The 27999-nt window shown below is 38.5% G+C and overlaps 1 protein-coding gene across 1 annotated transcript; it reads right to left on the bottom strand.

The window, feature by feature from the left end:
* Positions 1-21651: 21651 nt before the first annotated feature.
* LOC133746318 (protein CUP-SHAPED COTYLEDON 3) lies at positions 21652-24391 on the bottom strand. Its single transcript, XM_062174502.1, has 3 exons — positions 23841-24391; positions 22854-23131; positions 21652-22588 (listed from the first exon to the last, which is right to left on the bottom strand). Exons 1-3 carry the CDS (start codon positions 24046-24048, stop codon positions 21917-21919), a joined length of 1158 nt encoding a protein of 385 aa, XP_062030486.1. The 5' UTR covers positions 24049-24391; the 3' UTR covers positions 21652-21916.
* Between the last annotated feature and the right edge of the window lie 3608 nt (positions 24392-27999).

Below are 27999 nucleotides of genomic sequence, written 5' to 3'. Positions count from 1 at the left end.
AAAGTCAGCCACTACAAATTATAGAACAAGATTTCAGCATAATTACAAAACTGTCACTGAATTGAAACCCTTATAACTTCTTCATTACAACTCTAATTTTAACGTGCCACATATGTACGAACTCGGTTTAACATCCTCTGCAACTTTCATGAAGAAAGTTTCCCCAAAAACTAAGCCGAACAAAAAAGTAAACTTTTAGGTCTACTAAATTATCCAAATGAAGGTAAAAGTAAATATTTGTTGGCATCTTCACGAGATTGGAAAAGAGAGCATTAGTATTGAATAAACATAACAATATTCATCATGCATGCGAATTCATTATGCATGCAACTTCATTATGCATTCATGATGCATTTCTTCATCGGGCACCATTATGCCACAAGGGAGTGATTCATCTAGGCATCTTTGTGCCGGATGGCGGATGCCGGATCCGGCTTCTCTGCTAGAAAAACTATTGCTAGGATCTGCTTGGATAATTATGTGAGCCCGCCACGTCAGCCCAACTCAATCCAATGGCTGTTAAACTGACAGTAAATATGGATAAGGAAAAAAAATGACAGCAAATATGGATAAGGAAAAAAGCCATAAAACACACTAACGTCGACGTCGACGTTAGTACTTTAACGTTAACACTTGCAGGTCTGTCGACTCCTCGAGTCCTCGCATCTCCCTCTCTCTTTTCGCCATATTTCCTCCTTCCCCTCACCATCTAGTCATGAAAAATTTAAGAATCAGTTATTGTCTCAATGACTCATTAGGAGGTGGCGATTTAGCCTTGGTGAGATGTATCTTTTTGTTTCCTTTTCTTGTGTTATGTTGTTCTTTGAATCAAATTGATTTGAGTCTATTTCAATTCATTGGATTTGGGAGTGTTTTGTTGGGTGGTTATTATAGGAATGAATTCTAAATTGTTTTATTGATGGGGTAGAATTTCAAGATGACTACTTTCTTGATTAGGTTTGATGGATGAAGCCTAAATGTATCAACGTCTATGGGGTTTATAGAAGAATTTGCTTGCATTATGCTATTGTAGTGCCTATCTAGTGTATGATAATATGAAAAGAAGTGGATGTACAATAGTTAATTAATGTTCATCTTTGCGTCTTTGGATGATTCTATTGCTTATGGTAGACCTTATAAAAAATTAAGCTCATGCATTTTTTTCTTTGACAAAGTAGCTAGGAGGCTCAACTTGGAATTAGAAAAGAATCAACTGAGTTTTGGTTATGTTAAAAATCAACAACGGTCTAGAAGAATGGATTTGGAAGCTATCGATGACCTGCATTTCAATCTATCTTTTGGTATTGCACACCAAGTGTTTGTTTTATTGTCTCAACCAAGTTATTTTTCTTATCTAGTGAAAAATATAGCTTTATTCTGAACTTTTATTCATTTAGAAAAATAACCTACCAAGCCTTGTAAGTCTTACTGATCAAATTCAAGTCTATTTGTGCTCTTGTTTTGTCCAATACCAAATCTAGTTTTCACTATATACCGTAGGTAAGTATTTTGTAGCATACTTGTTTAGTATTAGCTGGTTTTTCCCTACTCCTTTTAAAGAGGAGACTATTGTTCTTTTACTGGAAGAATGCATCTTTGAAGCCCTGAACTTTACAATAGACCATCAGTGGTTCCTGTTAGCCTCATCCCACCAACTGATCAATCTGGTTTTCTTTTTATTCGATGCAGGTTCAATTATGAAATAGAAGTGGAGGCATAGAGTTGGGGAGTATTAGTTATGGAAAGTGTGTTATAGGTGGAGATGCAGTAGATCAATTTGAGAGTGATGGTGACAACGTAGGAAAGGCTGGAGTATTTGATCATATGATACTGGCAGAGAGGCTCGAACAAGCAGAGAGGCTTCAAGTTCAAAGGCTTGCCAAAATGACCATGTTAATTAATTAAGAATATATTGCTCTGTCAAGATCTGTAAGAGAAGTAAGAATTTGTTTAGGATGCTCAGATGGTCATGTTAATTACTTTTGGCCTATAACTCCAATTTGGAGTGAATTGTTAAGTTTCAATGTATGAAGATATTGTGCAGGACTCCAATTTGGAGTGAATTACTAATTAGTTTCTATGTATGAAGAAATTTTGCAGAATATTATTTACATGAATGAGAATTTTATTTTTTTATCTTAACTTGGCAAATGACCTGAAATTGTGAAGCATAGTGCATAGTGGAGGGAACTAGGGAAGTGTGAACATTGTTTTTTTTTTTTTTTTTTTTTGGGGGGGGGGGAGGCGGAAAAACCCTTAACGTTTGGGATCGTTTGTGCTTTATGGCTTTCTCTTTATCTATATTTGTTGTCAATTTGATAGCCATTGGATTTAGTTAGGCTGACGTGGCAGCATCACATAATTATCCAAGCAGATCCTAGCAACTTCTTTTCTAGCAGAGAAGCTGAATCCCTTTGTGCCTCCAGAGAGTATTTAATTTCATTTTGGTACCTATGTGCCTCCTTCATTCAGAGACTTTAACCTAACCTTCTTTCATTCTCTCAGGAACTTTTATCCTACACATTCTCTTAGGGACATTTACCTTACATCTTCTTCGAGGGACTTTTACCCTTCCATCGAGGACCACATTATGCTCTCTGTCTTCTCGTCTATCTACTTTTATTCTCCCTCATTTTCTTCTTTCTTCTCCATATTTTTTACTCCCTTCTATTTTTCTTTCTTTGCTCATCTCTCTCTCCCTTTTTTCCTTCTATTCCTCCCTTTCGCCTTTTCTCCCTCATTTGACTCCCTTTCTTTTCTTCTTCGCAATCTTCTCTTCTTCGATTTTTCTTCCTTCCCTGCCTCTTATTTCTATTCTTCTTCTTTTCTCTCACAACTCTGTGTTTGCTCCCCTTTTTTTTTCCATCCTTCAATTTCGTTGCCCAGCAATACCTCATACACCACAGATTTCTTCCACCACCTTGCAACAATAACCACAACAACCAATGCCAACACACCATAAGATCGAGCCTAGTGCTCTGATACCACTTTGTTGGATAACAGCGAAAGCGTAAAATAAGAAACTAGTTTTGGGTAGGGAGATAGGATGCATGAATGACACACAATATGGGAGCTGTACAATCCAAAGACATGTACAGAGCACCTAGAGAGAGATATAGAGGAGATCTCAAAATAACTGATAAAGGAATTCACTCTTACCATAATTCTACAAAATACTACTCTACACCTTACTCAACTAGACTAGCCTATTTATATAGGCCTACACTAGACATGCCATAACTAAGGCAATTACAATAGACATAAGTACTTAACAACTCAAATTCTGTAACTCCTATAACCACCATAACAGTCACTTTGTGTCACAATTATTCAAATCATAAAAACTCCCATAATTCTAAATTATTCATAACTTCCAACAAGCTATTGTATATAAACACTCATTTTTTTAAGAAGAATGTGAAGCTTTATTCATGGATCAAGGTGAAAACTTACACTGTTGTTGTACAATATCGAGAATACAAGTTGGAACACTGCCAAACCAAGTTTCTCATTGTTTCAATTCAAAAGTAATATTTGCTAATCTATGTGTTACTCTATTATAGGAACAAGGAGTAAATTTTATTTGGACACCCTGCATACTCTGTAATGCACCTTGAATGTCAAATATCAGACTACTAAGATCAAACAGATTAGAAATTGTATCTGTGATGTCGTTCACAGCTTGCAGACAATCAGTTTCAATTGTGACATGATGCAACAGCATGTTTGACAAAATCCAGTACTTCTCTAATGACGCACGGATTGTGTAAAGGCAGCCTGGAACTGCCCATTAGAGTTTCTTAAAACCCCTCCAATACCTCTTTGTGGCAACTGCAGCAAGTATGCTCCATCCACATTTAATTTAAGTGTATCAGTAGCTTGCCATTTTCTTACCACTCTCAATACAGGCAATACAGTAGACTTCCTAGCATATATTCTTAAATTCCTCTAACCACATAAAATAGCTAAAGAGAATATCATTTGAGGATTTTAATGGACCTTCCCACAGTTTGGTGTTACGATTCTTCCACGGTCCCTAAATAATCATAACAAACTTTTGAAGCAGTTATGCATTAAGATGAAGTGCTTGTTCCAACATCCATTCTTTGAAATTTAAGTTTGGCAGTGTTAAATGATGAAGAGTAAAAGGTGCAGCATAGAGAAACTCAAAAGCAGCAGGGCACTTACAAAACCAATGAGCATTGTTTTCAAGCCTGTGATTGCGTATAAGGCAGTTGACTTCTCTTATATAGCCTTTAGTAAGAAGTCGCTCCTTTGTGGGCTAGAGATTGTTACAGGATCTCCATACACATATCTGAGCTTTGCCTAGTAACTTGGTCCTCCATATTTTTTTTCCATAATTCCTTAAAAGGATCTCCTGTTGATGTAGTAGTTAAGATCAACATTACCAAGAACATGCTCTTTGGCAACCCACTAAGCACTCTTAACTATGAACAAACCATGTTTCTCAAGGCTCTAACAAATCACGTCATGCATAGCGTTGCGGTTGAAAAGGAATGCAGAAAATGTGTTCAGCAATAACAAGAGTGAAAAGGGTGTGTACAGATGCTTGTATCCAAGTGTGTTCTTGATGATGAATAAAGTCAGCAACTGTCTCAAAAACTATGTTTGCAGGCCTCTAAATCAAGTATTTGGAGCAATTTGAAATCCAATCATTCCAAATATTTACTTGTGTGCCATCTCCAATTCACATGTATTCCAAGTATCAATCATACTCCTCCAAGAGTAGGATGGTGCCTCTCCTAATTCAGCTTCCCAAAAAGAACAATTATGGAAGTATCTTGCTTTGTACAATCAAGCTCTTAAATAATGAGATTGGTAATGAGTCTCCAACCCTGCTTTGCCAACTTTGCCAGGTTATAAATATAGATATTCTTGAGTCACATTCCACCCTCATGTTTTGTTAGACATAATTTTTCCCAACGTCTCCAATGCAATTTTTTTTCTTCTCATTAGTATCTCCCTATAATAATAAAGCACAAAGTTGATGTATATCATCACATAGGCCTCATCATTTAGCCCGCGGGCCAAGTGGGTTGATGGAGGCCCGCAGGCCCGTATATCCAAAAGCCCTGCTCGGCCCGCAAAAAAGCCCGTCATAGGCCCGGTCTGGTGGGTAGAGGGTCGGGCTTGGTTTAGGGGTTTGAAACTCGGCCCGGCCCGTAAAAGCTCATAAACTTGTGTGTGTGTGTGTGTTAACATATCTTCACAGATTTTCTACTAAGCCTTCCGCAGATCACATATAAGAAGAGACCTGCTATTTAACCACCGCAAGTACCCAGCAGCTATAGATCACGTAGAATGAGGAACTGTCATATGTAGTTTTAACTAATGTAATTACAATCTTATAGATAGGTTAGACTATGGTGATTGCTCAAGTCACAAACATGTACAGAATGTCTTGCTATCCAAGGCCTATAAATCTCTTCTGTGTGTGTACACGTGAACTTTCCATTTCTATATATATATGTGTGTGTGTGTGTTTATATAGAATATGTGCATATATTCTACATATCATGACTACGGTTGACCAATTCGATCGGATTCGAAAATATGGTGAAATTGGCTAAATTTTTTACCACACTCATAATTTATTGTAATAATCTCATCTAATGGTCAGTTTTCCCATTTTCTTTGAATTGATAGAGGTTTCCCTTTGGAGTGTATGATATATAAATATATGTTTATAAAAGTAAGTAAGTTTGACCTAGTTGATCGAATTCGAAATGAGAACCAAATTGGCTGGATTTTTTACAACCATCATAAAACTTTACAATCTCTCCATCGAGCGGTTGGTCTTCCAAATTCATTTTCCACTTCATAGTTGGTTTAGAATGAACCTCAACAATTTAAATGTAATGTATAAGTCATACAACTTTAGGAGGCAAATTGGTATAGGCCAACGTATTTGTAATTAAAATTAAAATTTTTATCTTATGTCCACGCACATCCATCGATGGAATATTTACAAACGTGATGTGAAAAAATAAGCATGTTTCGCGGTCGTCATGCCATCGGTCAACAAAGAGGACATACAAGTGACGACAGTTGACTAATAATCTCATATGGTGAAATTGGCTAAATTTTTTACCACACGCATAATTTATTATAATAATCTCATCTAACGGTCGGTTTTTCTATTTTTTTTTTTTTAAATTGATAGAGATTGCTCTTTAGAGTGTATGATATATAAATATAGATTAATAAAAAAAATTAGTATCTTTAAAGATTTATTTGTAAATAAAGCCTGCAAGGCCCGGCCCAAAAAAGCCCGCTTTATATGGACGGGCTTGGATCCTTCGATTTACAATAAAGCTCGACCCGACCCGTTATTATTTAAAAATATAATAAGGCCCGGCCCAAGCCAGCTACTAATGGGTCGGGCCCGTGACGAGGCCTATCATCACATAAATCTTTCAGTAGTAGGTAGCAGTTCATAACATACAGAAGCATAGTTTGGGCAACAACTTTAATCATAATTTCTTTACTTACACAGCTGAGGACCTTGGACTTCAAACTGACTAATTTCTTTGACAATTTATCTTTTATGTACTGAAATCTTTGTGTCTGAGATTTAACTACTCACAAAGGCAAACCCAGATAACAGTCATGGTCCTCAACACACTTCACATCCAAAATCGAAGCTAGAACTACCTGCAAATCTGTTTGAACGCTAAAAACCAAATTGCTTTTTGGACGTTTACCTTTTGGCCTGAGGCTCTTTCATATGTGTTTAATATGTCCTTGAAAGCAAGGCATTCATCAAGAGTAGCCGCACCAAATAAAAGACTGTCATCAGCACGGAAAAATAGATGATGTAAAGTAGGAGCTTGTGGACACATTTTCAAACCCCTATTAGTCCCAGACTACACAACTTAAGAGATTAATGCAGACAACCGTTCAACATATAAAATAAACATGTAGGGTGAGACAGGTTCACCCTGCCTAATACCTCTCGTTAGATTTACTCTTGCAGTTGCCTCTTCATTCACCAAATTCCATAACTAACAGATGAAACTCATTACCATGTTAATCCAATTGGATGCAAAACCCAATTTTGTAAGAGTAATATGCAAGAATGGCCATTCAAGGCAGTTATATGCCTTACTGTTATCTAACTTGAGCGAGAAGAAACCATTTTCTTAAGTTCGTAGTTTGTGCATGAAATGTGCTACCTCAAGAGCCACAAGTGTGTTATTAGAAATCATTCTTCTAGGTACGTACATAAGCACTTTGTAGTGGAGAGATAATCTCAGGCATCCACTATTTGAGTATATTGGCTGAAACCTTTGAACAAATTTTGTAAATTACATTACATGGGGCTATTGGTCGAAAGTGTAGCATCAGTAGGGTTTTTTATTTTTGGAATGAGACATATATGAGTAAAATTGGACTCTACCAATATATCTCTCTTTTCTAAGAAGTTCTAAATGGCTAAGCCCACATCAAGGCCAACACATGACAATATTTTTGAAAAAAGAATAGGGACATACCATCAGGCTCTGGACTTTTTGCTGGATGCATCTAAAATAAGGCAGTCTTTATTTCCTCATTAGATTCGGCAAATTTAGTTCCTCATTCATGGGTGCAGTAACGTTTATTAGTGTTGCTCTAAATATTGTTGAAATAGCCTCATCATTAACTCCTTCGGTGGTGAAAAACTTTCTATAATATTCGAGAAGCATGTTTTTTACTTCAACCGAATTAGTCTATCAATCACCTGCCGGAGTTTGAAGGCCTTTGATGGTGTTTTAGTTTTTTTTTTCTGTTTGAAGCTTTTCTATGATAATACACAGAGTTTTGATCCCAGTCTTTCAGTCAAATAGCCCTCGATCTTTGCCTACAGTACTTTTCTTGAAGTGGAAGTAACTGACTCTGCTTGGCATGGAGAGCTCTTTGTTCTTCATACTGTCAAGGTGAGAAGGGTTGTTTCATGATGTCATAAATGTATATAAACAATCTTGTATCTGTGAGAAATTCACTTAATGCAAAATCACAAAATTCATGTGAAACTTTCTTCGTTTCTCTTTATGGGTCAATAATAGGTGGAAGGTCATAAATCTACACACTATTCAAGTAAATCCAGAATATGTGTTTGGCCCAAACTCTAGGTTACTTGTGCAAGTTGTAATAGGGTTAATATTAGAGATAATCTCAGAGATATCTTCGTAGATATCCATTCATTGTACGATTATGTTTCCATGTACAACTCTGATTCTATGTTTGTAATCCTCTATATAAAGATGCCCTTATTATAAATGAAAGTACAGTAATTTCTCTCCCAATTATGTTTTCCTTAAACACGTTATCAGCACGAAGCCCTAATCCTGAAACCCTAAAATCTTAGCCTTCAAACCCTAGTAACCACCGCCGCACATATCGAAGCCTTTGATCTCAGAAGCCCATAACCGGCGGCGAAACCACCAGAACCTGCTGGAAAGCCACCGAACCGGCCACCAGAAGTTCCTGAACCAGCCCCGTTAGCCTCGCCTGCCTACTTGCGCGCCCCTGCACCCCTCCGCCGATACTGTTAACCTCGCTACCGACAGCCCCTGCGCAGCAACCCCGCACATCCTCTGTGCATCCCTCGCGCATGATAGCCTCACCTGCCTACTACCCCTGTCGACAGTGTTAACCTCGCACAAGTCACAACCCCCGCAAGAGTTAGCCTCGCCAGCAACAGGCCCGCACAGCTTTGTGCCTAGCGTTAGCCTCACCAGAGCAAGCAACAGCCCTGTTAGCCTCACTAGCAGCCTTTGCAGAAGTTTTTCGGCCAGCCACCGGGGACTTTTCCGACCACCTCCAGCCAAATTTTTCTGGCGACCTATTTCGAGTTATTTTTTACTAAAAGTTCCTGTTTTTTAGTTTTTTCAATTTCTCTTCTTTTTCTCGGGGACTTGCAACCTCCTTTCTTCTATCCCTCTTTCTTCTTCATAGGGGAGACCTAAGCCGAACTGTGGGGGTTTGTGCTATCTCCAAGCTTGGAGCTTATTGAGATCTCCAAACTTAGAGTTTGTAGAGAATTTATGATCGACCACACACATCATTGTTTTGATCTAATCTAATACATTTTGGAATCGAATTTCTTGGGAGCGATAACGCTAAGAAATTTCTAATTTCTTGAGAGTGATTACGCTCAGAAAATTCTATTGTTTTCGTGAAAGCCTTTTTCGCTCAGAAAATAACCATTTTTCTTGTTCTCTTTCAGGATGAGTAACCTGAATAAACTGGAATTTGCTCCATTGGGAACAACTGGCTCTGGATATCACAAGTGGGTTTGTGATTTCCGCCAACATCTCAAGGCCAAAGGAATCCTGGATACGATTCTTGAGCCTAGTTAGGACGTGCTAACTGTTGAGCAAGCTCAAGTTTTGGAAGCAAATAGAGCAGCCTTGGAGGCAAATAAGGCGAAAGCCATCATCCTAATGACTCGCCATATGGATGATTCACTCCAGTAAGAGTATATGAATGAAGAAGACCCCAGAAGGCTGTGGGTCTCACTCGAAGAGATATTTGGCAACGTCCATGACTCCCTGTTTCCTGACCTAGAAGTGAGATGGCATAGCCTCCGCTTCTGTGATTTCAAGTCAGTTCTTAACTAAAACTGGGAAGCACTTCTCATTAAATCCTTAATGGAATTCTGTGGAAGAGAGATCATAGATGCGATACTGATTGAGAGGACTCTCTCTACCTTCCCCGTTTCTGCTTTGATGGTTGCTAAGAACTATCGAATTGATGTTACTGCAGGACGGATCACAAGTTTCATGAGCTCATTGGAGCCATGAATATCGCTGAAAAGCATGACAACATCCTTGTGAAGAACTATAATTCGAGACCCGTGGAAACAGAACATATTCTGGAGTCCAATTATAGTCGTGCCCCTAAGGGATGGCACCAAGAGCGAAACTTAAATCTAGGGACAATTCTGGACGTTCTGGTCCATATTCTCGCTCTAATAAGGAAGGTAACCGCCATAATAGGCGAACATGGAACCGAAGAGATCAACGTGGAAAGAGAGAAGGAGGCAACGCCTCTGGCCATATTGGTGGCGCCACAAACACTAAGAGCCATCCTAATGACGCTTTCAAAGTGCCTCAATCATGGAAGTTCAAGCACAGAGATGTATGTTCCCGATGTGGAGTTTCCGATCATTGGGCACACATTTGTAGAGTTCGTGAAGATATTGTCACCGCCTACAAAGCATATTGTGAAGCGAGAGAAGCTTACTATGTGGAATAAAATGATCTAGAGTGAAGGGTTGAAGGCTTCAAATCTGGCTGGGATCAATAGATCGCTAATTCTGTTTAAGTCTTTATTTTTTCAAGAGATGTAATAGGCAATTGCCATATATATTTTGTACTAAATGCTATTAGTTTAGTTTCTCTTCAAACTAGGCTCATCCAAAGTGAGTATGATGTCTACGAAGATTTTGAGATAAGCACTATGCCAAAAACTGCATCACACTACACTTTTTAGACAACGAAAAAAAAATTTCCGTTGTGTGATCACTGAAACTGCTTCACACAACAGGTTTAATGAGATTGGTGTTGTATAAGGAGGTCGTACATCAATTTTTTTGGGTCCAAGATTATTGTACAACAGTTTTAAGGATTTGTCTGTTGTCTGAATGTAAAAAAAAAATTCCCCCTCACCTTGCTCAAATTTAGGTCGAAATTTTGACTCACCTTGCACAACAGTATTGTTGTATATGTTGTATGAGAGTAAGTTGCAAAATAACATACAACGCATTTTTTTGTTTCCGTTGTGCAAGTTTGGAAGAAAATCATATGTACCCCAAAATGTGAGTGAGTAGCCCCAAAAAGGCCAATATTTGAGTGAATGCTGGTACACGATTTAAGCTCCTACAACGGAATGGCTTATTTGTGTTGTCTGAATGAGAAATGTATGTCCCTAACATCAAAACTGCTTCTTTGATTGCACATAGGCGGGAATTTTCCCTCCTTGCTCCCTTAACTCAAATTTAACATGTACATGATCAGACAACTTAACTTCATACATGTGTTGTGTGAAAAAGTTATAAAAAATAAAAATAAAAAAATGCCCGCCTTTAGTTAGGGCCTTAGTGACTTTGTCTCCCCACTCGGCTTGCACAAAGTAACTCTGCCTTCAGGCCCCTCTTCTTGTTCGTGTCTATCTCTTAGAAGCCAACCATTTCCTCTCTCATCTCTCCTCACCTGTAAACCAAAAAGGAAGAAACCCAAAGTTTTGATTCTAAGCAACATCACCACGAAGGTAACTCCCTCTTCTCCTTCTCTAGATTTGCTCTCTTCGCCCCATTCTACCATGTTTTAATTTCCTGATTTTGATTTTAGCAGGTCGGCCTAGGCGGCGGTGAGCCGTTCCGATTATGACCTAGTAGATCGAGCTAGGCGTGAGGGTGAAAAACGGCCGACTAGGCGGGCTGGGAGGCCGTGGCTGGGCGTTCCGTCGTTTTTTTTTTTTTTTTTTTTTAAACTCGTCCTAGGAGTCTAAAACGCCTGAAATGCGATCTGACCTAAAAGTTTTCGACTAAAGCTCGCCTCTCTCTCTCCTGCAGCCCCGCTCTCCTCTCTTTCTCTCTGTGTCTTTCTCCGGCACGACCGCATGACGCCTTTTCTTTCTTCGACGGTGACGCCGTGATGGACTGACGGTGCGCGGTGAGTCTGGGTTTTTGTTTCTCTTAATTTCTGCTTCTGGGTCTTCACTCTTCAATCGATTTATGGCTTCCTCTTAATTTCTGCTTCTGGGTATTCAATTTTCAGTCTTCAAGTCTGGGTTTGGCTCGAACTCTACTAGGTGAAGCAGCTTCGATTTCAGTTTTCGACTCGATTTCGGAAACTTCAAGCTTGGTAAGTTGCTGCCATCTTTCTTGCTCCGATTTCTGGGTTCGAATTGCATCTGTTACTTTTGCTATACGCTATACATATGACTGATATGAGATTAAAATTGGATATGTGATCTGTTTTGTCCTTCTGGATTTCTGGGTTCGAATTGCATCTGTCACTTTTTGCCTTTCTGTTTTGACTTTTGACTTGAAAATTTGAAATTGAGTTGCATTTGTAGACTTGTATCTGTTTTGGTAAAGCATTGAATTGTTTGATGTATTGGTTTTGGATCCCATATCGTAGATTGTGAAGATTGTATCTTTAGTTATGTATCTGTTTTGTATCTCTTTTGCGACTGTTGCGGTTGCCACTGCCAGTTTTGGAATATTTGAAAAAAGAGGTAGTGCTCTGTTGTGCTCTGCCAGTTTTGGTCTTTTGGATGGTATGAATATTGTGCTTTGTTGTGCTCTGACATTCCGATTATGTATATGTTTATTTAATATATTGTGCTATGTTGTGCTCTGTTGTCACTTTGTTCATTTGTTGTTCTTAGTGAACTTCATGAGGACTTTGTATCGGATGAAGAGGAAGAACTAGATGAGATTGTGGAGGCTTGAAGAACTAGATGCTATTAGTTGGCATAAATGCAGCAGTTGACACCAAAGCAGGTCTCAATCTTATTTAGACTCCTTAGTAGTCATTTAATTTTAAGAAAGTTTTGGAATTCTGTTCTCATCATCTAGTGCACATGTTCAACTTGATGTCTTCCTCATTTCTCTCTTTTTATACTCAGAGGAGACCGTGATGAAGGAAAAGATGTGGACTTTGTATCGGATGAAGAGGAAGAACTAGATGAGATCGTGGAGGCTTGAAGAACTAGATGCTATTAGTTGGCATAAATGCAGCAGTTGACACCAAAGCAGGTCTCAATCTTATTTAGACTCCTTAGTAGTCATTTAATTTTAAGAAAGTTTTGGAATTCTGTTCTCATCATCTAGTGCACATGTTCAACTTGATGTCTTCCTCATTTCTCTCTTTTTATACTCAGAGGAGACCGTGATGAAGGAAAAGATGTGGTATGTGATATCTCAAAATGAGCCATCAATTCTTCCAATATCCTTGGTAGGTATTCAAAGCTCTGGTGTTTATTTTTAATTTTTTCTATTAATAGCGCCTGATAGAGAACATGTATGGCTTGCACCACAGGCTTCAAAATTGTTGACTGAGGACTGCATGGCATGTGTTGATCTTCTTGAAGTCATGCTGGTGGAACAATTGCAGAGGTTACTATTAATACACATAAAGTTATGTTTGAAATATAGATGTTTATCATCATGTGATGAGTAGTTTTTACCCAAACGAATTTAAGACTTTGCATTTCTGTCATTTCAGGTTAAGCATGATGAACTTTTTACCCCTCTTTTTACTGACTTATTACTAGCATATGGGAAACTTTGGATGCTATATGTAACCCAGTTTACGTAACTTATTCTAGTAAACAAGTTTCTAACTGAATTTTACAGAAATTTTTATTCCTCTTCTAGTTCACGTGAGATTCACTTCTCTTTTTAAATTTCCTAAGTTTGGTTGCGTACTTGCGTCCTTCTTGATATGTCTGTTCAGAGTTTGAAGTTTAATATATTCTACATTGGTTATTAGCTTGTAATTTCTTTCATACTATTTTGCAAATATTGTAGTCATGTACTCTTAGCCTCTTTAAATTATTGTTTCAGGAATATTATGCAGCAATGTGAATATTCAAATGTTAAAGCTACTGAACTGATTCTCCCACAGTTTGTGTTTTGAAAGATCACCTGCCTTCCAAAGTGGGGTTTGCATTAAGAGATGTAGATGCAAGTCTTTTTCTTTTTTATTTTTCTGCAACTTCTTGCGTGTAGCAACTCATGTGTAGTGTGGCTTTTGATGTGGGAATATTGCATGCTGCCTCTTGAAATAAGTTGTTGTTTTTTGTTTGTGGCTGTAGATTATTCAATTGCAGAGAAGTTAATTTATTCTCTCAATTCAATTTTTTAAAGGTTTCCTTCCCTTGGCTTGTTAACTAACATTACATCAGTGGTGGCAGAAGTAGAAGAAAGAAGAGAGGAGCAGCAGGAGCAGGCATATTACATCAGTGGTGGCAGAAGTAGAAGAAAGAAAAGAGGGGCAGCAGGAGCAAACATTAGTAGTGGGTAAAGTGGGCAAGTAATCATAAATAGTCCAATAATCATTGTATCCATTTCTAGCACACTTATGTTTTTGTCTCTAATGCAATGTAAGACAATAAATTGTCACTGATTCATGACTTTGTGGAACAATGGCTAATACGAATGTATATATCTTGGTGGATCCAATGTATTTTGAAGTTTAAAGTATGGGTTAAAGTACTGCTAGTTCATTTGATGGTTTGCATCAAATTTTATTTCCATTTGATCACTATTGTTCATTAGGTAATTAAATGGATGTTTAAATGATCATACAACAGATTTCTCATACATCAGACAATGGTTCTTTGAAAAAATAAAGTCTTCTAATTAACTCTCACACAACATAAAACACTAGAGCTCCCTTGTCTGAAAAGCTTAACAAACAACGGACTTAAACAAGTTCTGTTGTCTGAAGGCAGCAGCTGCGCATGGCATCTGCCGAGCCATCTGTCGAGCCATCACACAACAGTTATAACACATACCCGTTGTCTGTGTGTTTATCAGACAACTGTGTTCCATCGTTGTCTGAATTTTCAACAGACAGCGGCTCGCTCTACATCGGTGGCACTCCAAATCAGACAACAGTTTCTGTCTGTCGTCTGATAAGTTTTTTGGCATAGTGAAGTGGTACTTAAGTGAGCTTTGCTCCACCGACATCTCTCTACTCACCTGGTCATATTTATTTTGGAGTCACAGAAAGAAGTTAAACGACTACCAGTGTTTTGCATTAGCTAGTATTTGGATTAGATTCTCTTAATGGTTAAGAAATAATGATATACTCCGTTGGCTTATGAATAAAATTTCAAGTTCTTTTCATTATGACTCCATTTTGATTCTGAGCATATTACTTTATGACTACGATGGCTGGGCCATCAGGATTAGTTCAAGGACATGGAGTAGCCCAAATTCCGCTTGCCAAATGACACCTTTATTACTGTCACAAAAACTCTCTACACTCCTAGGGCAAATTGCACCCTATTGAGATATTCGAGCCAATAGATTCCATGCAGAAATGCATGTAGAGAACGAAAAGAGTTTATTTGCACTACCTCTAATCATTATGTAGATACTCTCTACTAGCAAGCTAGTTTGCTATCTCACCAAGCATAAGTAACACCCTCTTAGGGGGGCCCACAAGCCATGGTGGGACCCGACCATGATATACATCTCGTACCTTGACACTCAAGCTACGCCACGGTAGTTGGAGGCGGCCAATACGTCGCCGGGAAGCAACCTTCCCGGCCTTGCCAAGTTACCTTCACAAAAATGCTTTCTAAGACTAGAATAGTGGTTTTGCATCCCACATCTAAGAAAATGTAAATGACAGGGGTACCCTTACCTATAAAAGGGACCCCTCCTCCCACTTAAACTTCATCCCATTACAACTCATGTAATCCCTTTTGAGCCGCAAGGCCCAACACGCCTAGTTAAATATTCAAGTGGATGTAGTCTCCCGCTAAGGCGAGAGACGAACCACTATACATCTCGTGTCACTCACTCTCTCTCTCTCTAAAGCTAACTAGAGCCTTCGGTTCTAACGTTAACACATTACAGATAAAGACGCTCTTAGAGAAACGTATATGTCTCTCTAGTGGATTTTATGTCCCACTATTTGAGCTATTAAATCCAATAAAGTTATGAGAGAAGATCTCTTGGATTTAGACATATATTGGCTTTGTCACGATAGGATAAGTCATCCTAGTTATGATATGATGATCCATCTACTAAAGACTTCACACGGACATCCATTCTTTAGAGCGAAACGAAACATAAATCAAAAGTTGATTCCTGAACTAAGTATGACCGCCGCCGCCGTCCACCACCAGCCTAGGACTGGCACAATCCCTATCCATGACGCCATGGATGGTGTCCATCATGGTAATGGGGCCCCAGGTGATGCTGTAATCACCAACTTTGCTTCAAATAGCGTTTCAGACGCTCAGGCCCAACCAAAATCCTCATTGGTTGCTTCTAAGGCCTCTCACTCGTTTTACAAAGCCCGCTCCTTAAGGAAATTAGGACTGAGACCGTCCTATGCAAATGATATGAAAATACTCATTATGTTTTCACATTGAATCCATGGGGATTCTGTGGACCGATTCAACTAACTTGCGTACGTTTAAATTTTTCATGATGTTGGTTGACACACAAACAGTCTGGTCACGTGGCATGCCATTGTCCACCTGTAAATGCTGCTTATACTACACTCTTAGCACATATCATATGACAACCGACTCACTCCCCAGATCATCCTATTCAGTCAATTGGACTTCACAATGCTAGAGAGTTTACATCGAAGACTTTCGATGGTTATTGCAATAGGATTGATGTTGGACATCATATGTCCATGTACACACCCAAATGATCTAGCGGAAACGACTACAATGGTAGCCCGGACATTGGTAATGCGCACCAATCTCTTATATCCGCTTGGGATGATGCAATATCGCATGCAGCTATGTTAATTTGTCTACGACCCACAGCCACTCAATCTATCTCTACGTTACAGCTAGTGACTGAGTACAAGTATCTTGTACTTACGCATATTTGAGTGCGCCATTTATGTGCCAATTGCACCGCCAAAGCAAACCATGATAGGTCCTTACAGACGAATGGGCAAATGTTGGATATGTGACTCTAACAATCGTCCACCACTTAATGCCCTTGCTAGGCGATCTCTTTACCGCATATCTTGCGGATTTTCACTTTGATGAGACAATCTTCCCGTCGTTAAGGGGATATAAGAACACAAATGTTCAACAGGAACGACAGGAATTGTCGTGTTCTGTCCCCATTATGTCTCATCTCGATCCCCGTTAAAATGACGAAACCACACATATTTACTTCAAACATGCTTGCAAGGATGGACGTCCCTACGAGAGGACATAAGCATCACCCTACACGGAGGTAGGCATGGTGCCAACGTTATAGAGAGTGGCAATCTGGCGTTATAGGCCATGGCCCCAGCTAGGATGCATGGGAGGCCCGTGGGTTCAAAGGATACTTTGGCACATTTCAATCCTTTAATCATCGACACTCAAAATCCTTCTCATGAGAATCTTTCGGATTATGGTTATCATTGGGGGACGCCTCAACATCATAACCTACTCCTGAGAATATAGAGCTCTCTGAAAATTACACTAGTGTACATGAGACGTGGGATAGAAACTCCATCATGATTGATAATGTAGTCGCGCATTGCACATGAGTTTTTTGAGTCCGATGATATCGAACCACGCTCTGTTGATGAATGAATGCCAACGTAGAGAAATTTGGCCTAAATGGAAAGATGCGATCGAGGTTAATTTGGATTCTCTAACGAATATGAAGGTTTATAGAGCCAGTGATGCCAACACCTCCTAACATAAAACCTGTTGACTAATGGGCCTTCGTTAGAAAGCGTGATGAGAAAAGAAGATGGTAATCTCGCCTTATGGCTCAAGGCTTCTCACAAAATGCCCTGGAATTGACTACAATGAGACATATTCTCTCGTAATGGATATCTTTGCACTCCACCACCTTGTTAGTTTGGTAGTTTCCGAATAACTGAACATGCAGCTTACGAATGTGGTCACTACGTATCTCTATGGGGATCTAGATACGGAATATACATGAAGGTTCATGGTGAACTTCATTTACCCAAGTCAAGTGGTTCTAGACCACGGAGCGCGTTTGCAATAAGGTTTAAACGCTCACTAAAGTGACTACTTAATTGGGAAGGAATATGTAAACGCCCACGCGTTTCTATGACAAGTTTCTGATTCTATCACGGTTCATGTTGGACATGATCTTCATTAGAAGCCCTTAAAGAGTTAAGGGAAACCACTGAACACTTGAAATCCGAGTTTGAGATGAAGGATCTTGGGAGAACATGATTATGTCTCGATTTGGAACTTGAGCATCGTGTTGATGGATGTTTAGGTGTTTTGACAAGGTTAAGCCTTTAAGCACACCCATGATCATCCGTAGTCTTGATCCTAAAAATGATACTCTTCATCCGAAGATGTGCCAGAGGCAGAAGTGTCATACTTCAGTACAATTGGCGCATTATTGTACTTACCCCAATGCACAAGACCAGACATCTCATTTGTAGTGAACTTGTTAGCTAGACATAACTCTGCGCCAACACGACGCCATTGGACTGGTGATATAAGTTTGTTCTATTCCTGCAGAGATGATGGATTCAGACCCATCACACACCAGCAAAGCCGCCAACACTGGCCTGCGTCCTTTATCCCCATCCCAAAACAACATTGGTGTTTTAGAAGGTTTTGCTGATGCTGGGTTTCTCTCTGACCCACACAAAGGTCATTCTCATACTGGTTAAGTATTCACCATGGGTAAGACCGCAATATCTTGGAGGTTTACGGAATAGACCATTGTCGTTATATCTTCGAACCATGCAGAGGTTATTGCTCTTCACGAAGTAGTTAGTGAATGTATATGGATTGGATCCATAATTACGCATGTTCAAGGCAATTGTGGTTTGAAGTCTACCATAGATGAGCCTACGAGCATTTATGAGGATAATGCCGCTTGCATTGAACAAATGAAGCAAGGCTACATCACAGGCGACAACACCAAGCATCATCATCAATAACAGACTCTTCTCAAGATCAAAGTGATCAAGGTTCGACCTGAGGACAGTGTGGCAGACTTGTTCACTAAGTCATTGCCTAAATTCCAATTTCGAGAAACAAGTTGGTAGCATCGTTTATGGAAGTTATCAGAACTCACATGACTGTAGTCATCAGGGGGAGATGCAGACATCAGGGGGAGATGTCTACATGTATTGTCTCGAAACGTGAAGGGTGTGTTGTACTCTTTTTCTCATTCGATCGAGGTTATTTTTGTCCCACTGGGTGTTTGTTACTCGGCAAGATTTTTGACGAGGCAACGAGAGGATCACCACGTTTGGGCGACACAAGAGAGAGTGTTCAAGTAAATCCAGAATATATGTCTGGCTCAAACTCTAGGTTACTTGTACAAGTTGTAATATGGTTAATATTAGAGATAATCTCGGAGATATCTTCGTAGATATCCATTCATTGTACGATTATGTTTTCATGTACAACTCTGATTCTATGCTTGTAATCCTCTATATAGAGAGGCCTCTATTATCAATGAAAATACAATAATTTTTCTCCCAATTATGTTTTCCTTAAACACAAGCGAATTTTTCTTTAAGTTTATTTATTTTTAATTAAAATAAAAATCCATAAATGACCATATTATTTGTGTAGGCACATCCCTCACATTTGGATGGAAAACAATAGAATTAACAAAAGGAATGTAAATTGGTAATTTTTGCTAAATTTAAGACATTAATTTTTGTATATTTGCAAATTCAGTGTGTAAATTGACAATTATAATCAAATAGGGTGTATTTAAAAAAAATTAAAAAAACCTTTAGCCCACCATACCCTTACATATGTCAGTGAGAGTCGATCCCAGAACTTTTACAATGTTAGAATTATAATTTACCAACATGTCACACCTCACCGGCAAATTTAGATTATGACAATTATGATTTTATATATTCACCAAAAAGAATATAGAGCAGTATAGCATGGCAATCACAACAAAATATTTCAAGAACAGTTTACAAAGGAACTAAACATATGCCAAAGGACAATTGTTCAAAAAAAAAAAAAAAAAGACTAACCAATGGATACCAATTCAATAGTTACATTGTGTGCGTCTCTAGCTAATATACATACTTATACAATTACAGGACTTCCAAGTGTTCCATCTGATAAGCACCAACCTTGCATAAGCATGATTAATGGAAGTAAAAACACATCATATTAAAAAGGGAAAAAAAATACAAACAGTACCCAACCTGTGGTCCACTCCGAATTTCTATACCCAAATTTTCAAAACTATCACAATAGTACCCAAAATAGCCGACCCGACTCAATATTCGTACCTGCCATCCATGACGGCATTAAACTGCATGTCAGGTGGTGTATTTGATGGATATTTGTGTCATTTACTTACCTAGCCCTGTTCCTGAGTCCCCTTTCTTTCTCCCTCTCTCTGCCTCTGTCGTCTCTCTCTCTCTCTCTCTGAGCATGAACTCCATCGCTGTCTATAAATACTCAAGCTCCTCATCATATTCTCCTCATCCCAAGCTACTTGAATCTCAATCGAATCCATACATTAACCAGCAATATCCCATAAGCTTTTGAATTACTCTCTCTGTCTCTCTCATTACGAAACAAAGAAATAAGCAATGGCTCTAATGAGACCTTTATTGCTGTTCTGTGTTCTTCTTGTTCTCTCTTTGAGTTCTTCATGTTATAGTCCAAGAGAACTCATTACTTCATACTTCATATTTATGTTGATGATGCTAATCGTGAACCAACTGGCTCAGAGAGAATTATGAATGGATCTGTGGCTATATCAACTTGCATCTTAGAAAGGAATTGAAGTGGGTTCTTTTGGTGTCAGAATCTGGATTACTAGAGGAAAATCCCATTAGCCTCTCAATCCAATCCATAGATTACATTCATATGCACTGAACCCACTTGGATTTGCATGTCCACAAGTCTAAAGAGAAGAAGAGCAGGACTCTGATCTACCATTCTACCAGATTTCTTTGACCAACAAAAAAATCAACCAGATTTCATGAATCAAAATCCATCACCCAAATCCTAGAATCCAAACCCGAATTTTACAAAGATGCACAATAACCTCAGAATCTGTTTCCGTTCAAAACCTTGAGCTTGAATCTGAACTAGTAGATCTTCTTAGATAGGTTTAGGGACAAGAATGTAAAGCAAACAAAGCCCGACCCAGAACCCAGATTCAAGAACGTGTTCTAGGCGAAAGAATGTAATAGCAGATTTTTGGGTTTTGAATTTCTCGCTAACGGCGCCAAACACGGGGAGGGAGATCATCAGAAGTCCGTCCCAGATGTCAGAGACTTTATCGGGAATTTGGGGAAGAAGAAGAGATAGAGAAGAAGCTGATTTTTTTTTTTGGGAGAATAAAAGCTGCCGGGCTTAAAAATAGAGAGAGGAAAAAAAAAATTAAAAAAAGTTTGAATTAAAATAAGAAGTGACCAAAATATTCCTTAAAATATGCTACCTGTCACAATAGTTAACGCCGTCTATTACGAAAATTGGGTAGGATTGAGGACTCTAGGTACTAATGTGATAGTTTGAAAAATTTTGGTATAATAATTCGGAGTGAGACTTAGGTTGGGTACTGTTTGTATTTTTTTCCCTATTAAAAAATCAAAGCCTTTTGATACTCAAAAAAACCAAATGTCAAAAGTAAAATAAAGAAAAACATAAAAGTATGTGATTATTAGCCATCCGTGGTATATGCATGCATAAGGATGCTAGATATCATTATAATATACACCTACTCTACCCGATTGCAGCCTTAATTATCTTCCTTTTACAGTAGTTAAACAGAAGCCTAGCAGTGCCTAGTGAACGCTATACTACTCTGACGAGACGTGCTCGCAAATTGAAAAAGGCTACCGAAACCCCAATCACAAATTTAAAAGAGGTGACGTCAAATATATGAACAGAAAGCTCCGATTAACCCATTCATGACATCACATCAAACACAACCTTCAACGTCCTAACACACATTAAACAAGAAAAGCTTTAAGCAATACTAAGATTGAGGAAAAACACTAGATCCCAATAACAACATAGATACATACATACATTGAATAATTCAAAGCCGGCCTGGCCATTAGTACCACGTACCATACTAGCTAGTACTAGATTAGATTATCTGGAATGAAGCTTAGCTATATATATGTATATATTCAGATAATCGATGATATGGATTCTTAAGCGATATCCAGATTCCAAGATTCTGCAGCAGGGAGTTTGATGAGAGGATCTAAAATGGTCTGAAAGCCTCTGCCCTGTTGAAACCACCAATGGAAGCGGAAGAAGTCTCAGCATCTACAGCAGCAGTAGCAGATGTAGAAAGCCCCAACACACCATTGTAATAATGGAAGTCATCGAAAGAGAGTGCATTTCGGGGATGGTAATGAAACTGAAGCAATGAGTCTGCGACGTTTGGTTGATGATGAGAGTGATTCTTTTCCATCAAGTAGTTGAAGTTAGCAGCATTAAGAGGTGGAGTTTGGAACTGGGAAAGATTAGTAGCCTCTGCCTTGCACTGTTTAGGAGCACTAGTACCAGTGCCAGCTTGATCTTGATGTGAATAGAGGAGTGACTTGAAGAGCATGGAGTGCAGTGCTGCTGCTGAGGATGAAGATGATGATGATAATGAGGGCTGTTGAAACAGTTGATTACGACTTTTCATCAAGTCGTTTTCTTGAATCTGCAGTAAACTAGGGCTTTGCAGAAAACTAGGGTTCTGATGAGTCGTCTGAGATTGACATTCCAGCAATGGAGGCAAGCAGCCAGTTCTGGAAGAAGCAGAAGCAGCTTCCACAACTTGTTGCAGGAAATTACTCTGTTGCCCTTCCCCTTGCCCTTGAGCTTGCATTGGGTTCTTCTTGTCCCCAGATTTGTTATGTATTCTGCATATCACCCATTCATCCTGCACACAAATCACAGAGATAAAACTAAAATTACTACAGTTAAATTGATTAGTTAACTGCATTGTTAAATCAATCAGATCAGATTCACATCTATCAACTCGGAAAAGGTAAAAGGCAAAACAACCAAGGTGAAAATAGTCTTCTTGCGTATGATTCCGACTGATCCTACAAAAGTCAACTAGCCAAACGACAAAATAAAGGTGGTAGGTGAAAAACATTTTCAGCCGCACGTGTTGCGGTGTGGGGTCCAGTTAGGGTTTTTACCTTGCACGTGTGGCGGTAGGAGGAGAAGTCCCCGTCGAGGCGGTACTCGTGCATGACCCACTTGGTCTTTTGGCCGCGGGGGGCACGGCCCTTGTAGAAGACGAGGGTCTTCTTCATCCCAAGAAGGGCCCCACTGGAGGCACTGTAAACCTCTTTGTCTTTGCCGGTGGCTTTCCAGTAGCCAGCGCCGGTGGCTCGGTTGGTCCTAAGGCCGGTCGGGTACTTCCGGTCCCGGAGGCTGAAGAAGTACCACTCTTTGTCCCCCATCTTCGCCACATCTGCACCCACATTGTTTTACATCATCAATACCAGCACCTCCCCTGTTTCATTAAATTCGTTTACCAGAAGAGAAACAAAGCTATAGATTTTCTGACCAGAGGAGGGAGATTTTCTGACCAGAAAAGTACAGTAAACTAAAGGGGCCGGGTGGGGTGTCATTTGTGTGATTCATACTCAACCTCTGCGTTAGACAAGACATTGATGGAGACAGGGTTACAGGAACACGTTTATGGTTAATAATATACGGAGGGATGCCATATTGCCACAAATAACTTTTCTCCTGCCATATTTCTTTTTCCTTTATCTCATAATAATAGCTCTCCTGCTTAAACAATCATATGAATGTAGATACATGATGAGTCTTGCTTCAAAATTCAGGGGTATTCGTCCGAAGAAATTAAACAGGTTAAGAATAGGGTTCATAAATATTATGAGCTCTATATCTGTTTACTCTGTATGTTGCTTACCATCTATGGGTCGATTTAAGAAAAGGGTTCATAAATAAAATCGCCTTCAGCTATCAAAGATAAGACTCATCGATGAAAGGGAAAAATCAGAACTTAAACAGGAAAACAATACTATGAATGAACTATGAAGGACGTAGCCGGCTATATTATAGTTTCAAAGCACCATGATGATATTGATAGAGCTCAGAAAATGGAGCTAGCTAGCTAGCTAGGGATATATGAAATTAATAAATGTACGGACCTGGTAGCTCCCAGGGCTCACATCTGTTGAGATCGACCTCAGCTATGTCGACGCCGCAGAAAGCGCCATTATAGACCTTGGAAGCGAGGTAAAAGGTGATGAGCTCCTCATCAGTTGGGTGGAACCTGAAACCAGGTGGAAGACCTTGTTCGTTCACCTCTTCCCTACCCATCAGCTCACTCATAACTTCTTCCATTAAACTCAACATTTTCTAAAATTTCACTTGCCAAACACTCCCTAAGCTCAGACGCGATCAGCTGGATAGGTAAAGCACAGACTGAATGTGCAATATATATAGGAGATGAGTGAGTGAAGATCGAGATGAGATGGGGATTAGGTTAAAGAGGAGAGCACGCACTGAAACCGAAGGAGAGAAGAAAGGAAAGAAAGAAAGACAAGAAATGCTGATGTGAATGAGGTAATTAAGGAAAAAGATCGATTTACAGAGATTATGCGTGCGTGTGTGAGCATATATCTCGAGAGTTGGGAGAGATAGGTGCTTTGGCTCTCAGATAGAGATAGAGATAGATAGGGATAGAGATCCATGTATGTCACAGAAATGACACTAGGGACCTTATAGCTAGCTAGTCTCTACTATATAACCAGGCTAGCTACTACCCTAATGAACAGTGACGTACCCTCTTCTTATTAAATCACCCTACTTTCTTTTCAACCTTTCACTAAAAAGATAAATATCAATCATTATACTAATAGAGACTGGGGGCAATGATGAGAGAATCTTGCGTAGGGCACCCGCACGGACACGTGGTGGGGAGGGCCAATCACTGTCCAGCAGGGGGGTGTTTTGGGTATTGCACTTCAGAAGGCAGGGGCAGTTTTGGAAAAGATGAAAAATTTCCTCTTTTTTGATTGGGGGGCCGTAAAGACACGTGGTGGGGAAACCCCCATCTAAGAATTTCTCGGCAATGATAATCACAAAAGTGGTATCTATAAAAGTGGTATCATTATAGATGAAAAAGGCAAGAAAGAAAAAGAATGATGGGATGTAACCAGAAAAAAAAAAAAAAAAAAAAATTAATAGGACATATATAAGATTTTCGTTCACATTTTTCAAATTTTCATAAACGCTTTACTTGTTCTAATAATCCCAGAAAGAACACTATAAAGTACCAATTAATAATTTACCAATATCATTAATTACTCTTTGTACCTGGATCTCCTCGCGCCTCATCACTTAACGGAAATCCATGTTTTATTATAAAAAAATTCATTACTTGAGGAAATCCATTCTTAGTTTTCTAATTATAAAGAGTGATGAAACCTAATTTGTTATAATCATTACTCCGCCATCAGTTTTAGCAATGTGATGCATATACGTAGGGTAAAGTCAGAAATTTATGCGAGGGGGTCCTTCACAAATCCAAAATATAGATACATGTCGAAACAAAAAATTAAGTAATTAACAAGCTTCCTTAATTCGAGTAGAGGAGTATAGAGAATATGTATCTGAGGATTATCACTTGATTGCAACTTTTGGATTCAAACTAGACCTTAGACACCCAATGCTATTAAGGTGAGTCACATCGAGAGAGAAGGATTGGGTGACTAATATTAAAGAAAGAATCCTTCACCTATATCTATTTAAAGTAAATATTATTGTATATAATTAAGTCAGTAAAGGTAAATAGCGTACTTACTGAAATCTACTTTAATGACATAAGGAAGCTATAAAATCCAATTGAATGCACACCAGTAAATGTAAAACTCGATAATGGCATCAAAATGGAATGAATTAATTAAGAGACTACCATACCAGGAGAATGGAAGAACGAAAGAAGAAACAAAGAGAAAACTGCAAACCTATAAAGCTTTGAAAAATAAATGCATTTGGTCTAAAGCGAGTTCCGGTCTAAAGCGAGTTCCGCCTCAACGTACAAGGTCATCTCTAAGATTATGGCTAAATGACCAAACATTTTTGCATTTCTAAAAGTAAAGACTTGAAAAAATAAAAATAAAGACCTACTTTCCTTGAGAGTATCCATTTATGCCAATATAAATGAGTTCAAGTCAGGATTCAATGAGATGATAGGCAGGTTAGACAGCAATTCTGTGAAGCTAGACCTTAAGGCTTATGATTGTCTTGACTATAATTATTGAATATTCAAGTCTGCCTTCATAAATTTGACTTGTGCGACCATTAAATTACGCTAATCACGACGTGCATCAAAACTACTTCCGTGCATTCTTTCCATCAATGGCTTCCTCGTAGATTATTTTTCTCTCACAGACGGAATGACCTTAACCTTACATGCTTGTTGTCTACATGAGGTCTTTAATTATTAGAGATCTTAAAATGCTTACGAACAAAACAGAGGACCGCTAATTTGGTTTACAATCACCTCGTAGATCTCCAATAGAAAAATGGTAAGTACTCAAACGAAATTACGATTGGTATACATAATATCAAATGCGAGAATGATTCAAGCTTCTTAAGCTACACTATTCTAATCTAATGGTACATCACACAGATAACTATTGTCACCCTACTAACTATTTTGTTTATCTTACAAGATTCTGCTTTATTAAAAGACTAAAATATTCTAATATAAAATTACAATTAAGGACAATATCCTAATAAAAATTATAATTTATTTTTCTGATTATTATACCATATAGAACACACTTAAACTTCATTCTTAATCTCCTCACTCATTGTTAAATCTAACGCTTTCATTTTTAGCAATCATCATCTTCAATCGTTCTCATGTTGTGTTAACGATTTTTATGCCTCAAAATATATCATATTAACGCTAATGGAGTCTGGAAACACCTATTTGGAGCCTAAATATGAAGTAATCACATTTTTGTTTTTATGTTTCTTCATTTATGATCGTAGAACTAAAAGTTACTGTTTTTTTTTTTTTTCGTTTGGTAGATTACATTGGAATTGAGAGAAACGAGAAAGGAAGACAAATAGAAAAAGAATATATTGAAAAAATGGTATTTTGGGTAGTGCAAATGGGTTAACAAAGCAAGCTTGAAATTAAAAAAATATATGTACGGTGAGAAGAGAATGTAAGATGAAAAAATAATTAGTACGGTAGCAATAGCCGCATCTTTACTAAATTAGTCGTGAAAAATTGGTCATTACGTACAACCTTGAGACGGAAACAAGGAGTTCGTTTCTGATCAAAGTTTTAAAACTTTTGAAGAAGATAATCTCATGCTAACCCTCAGGTGAGGTATGGAAGTTTTAGATGTCTTGAATCTCTATGAACGAAAATAAAACGACATTCATGAAAGGAGCGAGTACAGAAATACAGGGTGGGGTTTTTGCTAAGATACTTGGTCCCTTCTCTTGGCTCCTTCTTCGTATTGAAATTAATTGGTGGTGGGGTGGGGGACGATGAATGATGGAGCGGCGGAGGGGCCGACCGGCCAAGACAATATTGAATTCCGCCGGCGCTGCACGTGCAGTGGCAGTTCGATATCAGAGCGTACAGATCCTTGCGCCATTAATTTCGTCCTGGGCCTCTTTTGTCATTACTACTTTTCGTTATTATAATGAGAAGCAAGTAAAGCCTCCCTCTCTACTTTGCTCTGGGGACCCTGGACTCTACACAGTCTGTAGACCTTGTTGATTTACGCAAGTAAAAGATAAAAACAAGGCAACGGCCACTTAGCTTCCATAAGTCTCATGATGTCATGCTTACTTACCTTTTTGTTATGGGATTTGTTCCTAACCTGCTTTATAAATTGGCTCCAACATCAATTCACCTGCAATGTTTTGGTTGTAGCTATTGTAAAGCACATTAGCACACTGGATTCCACACACATCTTAAGGATTAATTACATTTAAAATTTCCTATCAAGTTGATCACAGGTTTATATCGGAGAGTTTTTTTTTCATAGTTCTATACAATGATTAAAATATCGAATATCGACATTAGCACACTGGATTCCACACACATCTTAAGGATTAATTACACTTAAAATTTCCTATCAAGTTGATCACAGGTTTATATCGGAGAGTTTTTTTTCATAGTTCTATACAATGACTAAAATATCGAATATCGAAGAAATATCGATAATTAAAAAATAGAAATTTTGACTGAAATATCGATGATATATCGATATCGGTAAATAATTGAAAAAATGATGAAAATTTGAAGAAAAACATGGAAATTTTAAATGAAAC

This window comes from Rosa rugosa, chromosome 4 (assembly GCF_958449725.1).
Source record: "Rosa rugosa chromosome 4, drRosRugo1.1, whole genome shotgun sequence".
In the NCBI taxonomy this organism is placed as follows: domain Eukaryota; kingdom Viridiplantae; phylum Streptophyta; class Magnoliopsida; order Rosales; family Rosaceae; genus Rosa; species Rosa rugosa.
The sequence above is the reverse complement of the archived record's forward strand: the minus strand, read 5'-3'. Positions and strand labels throughout refer to the sequence as shown.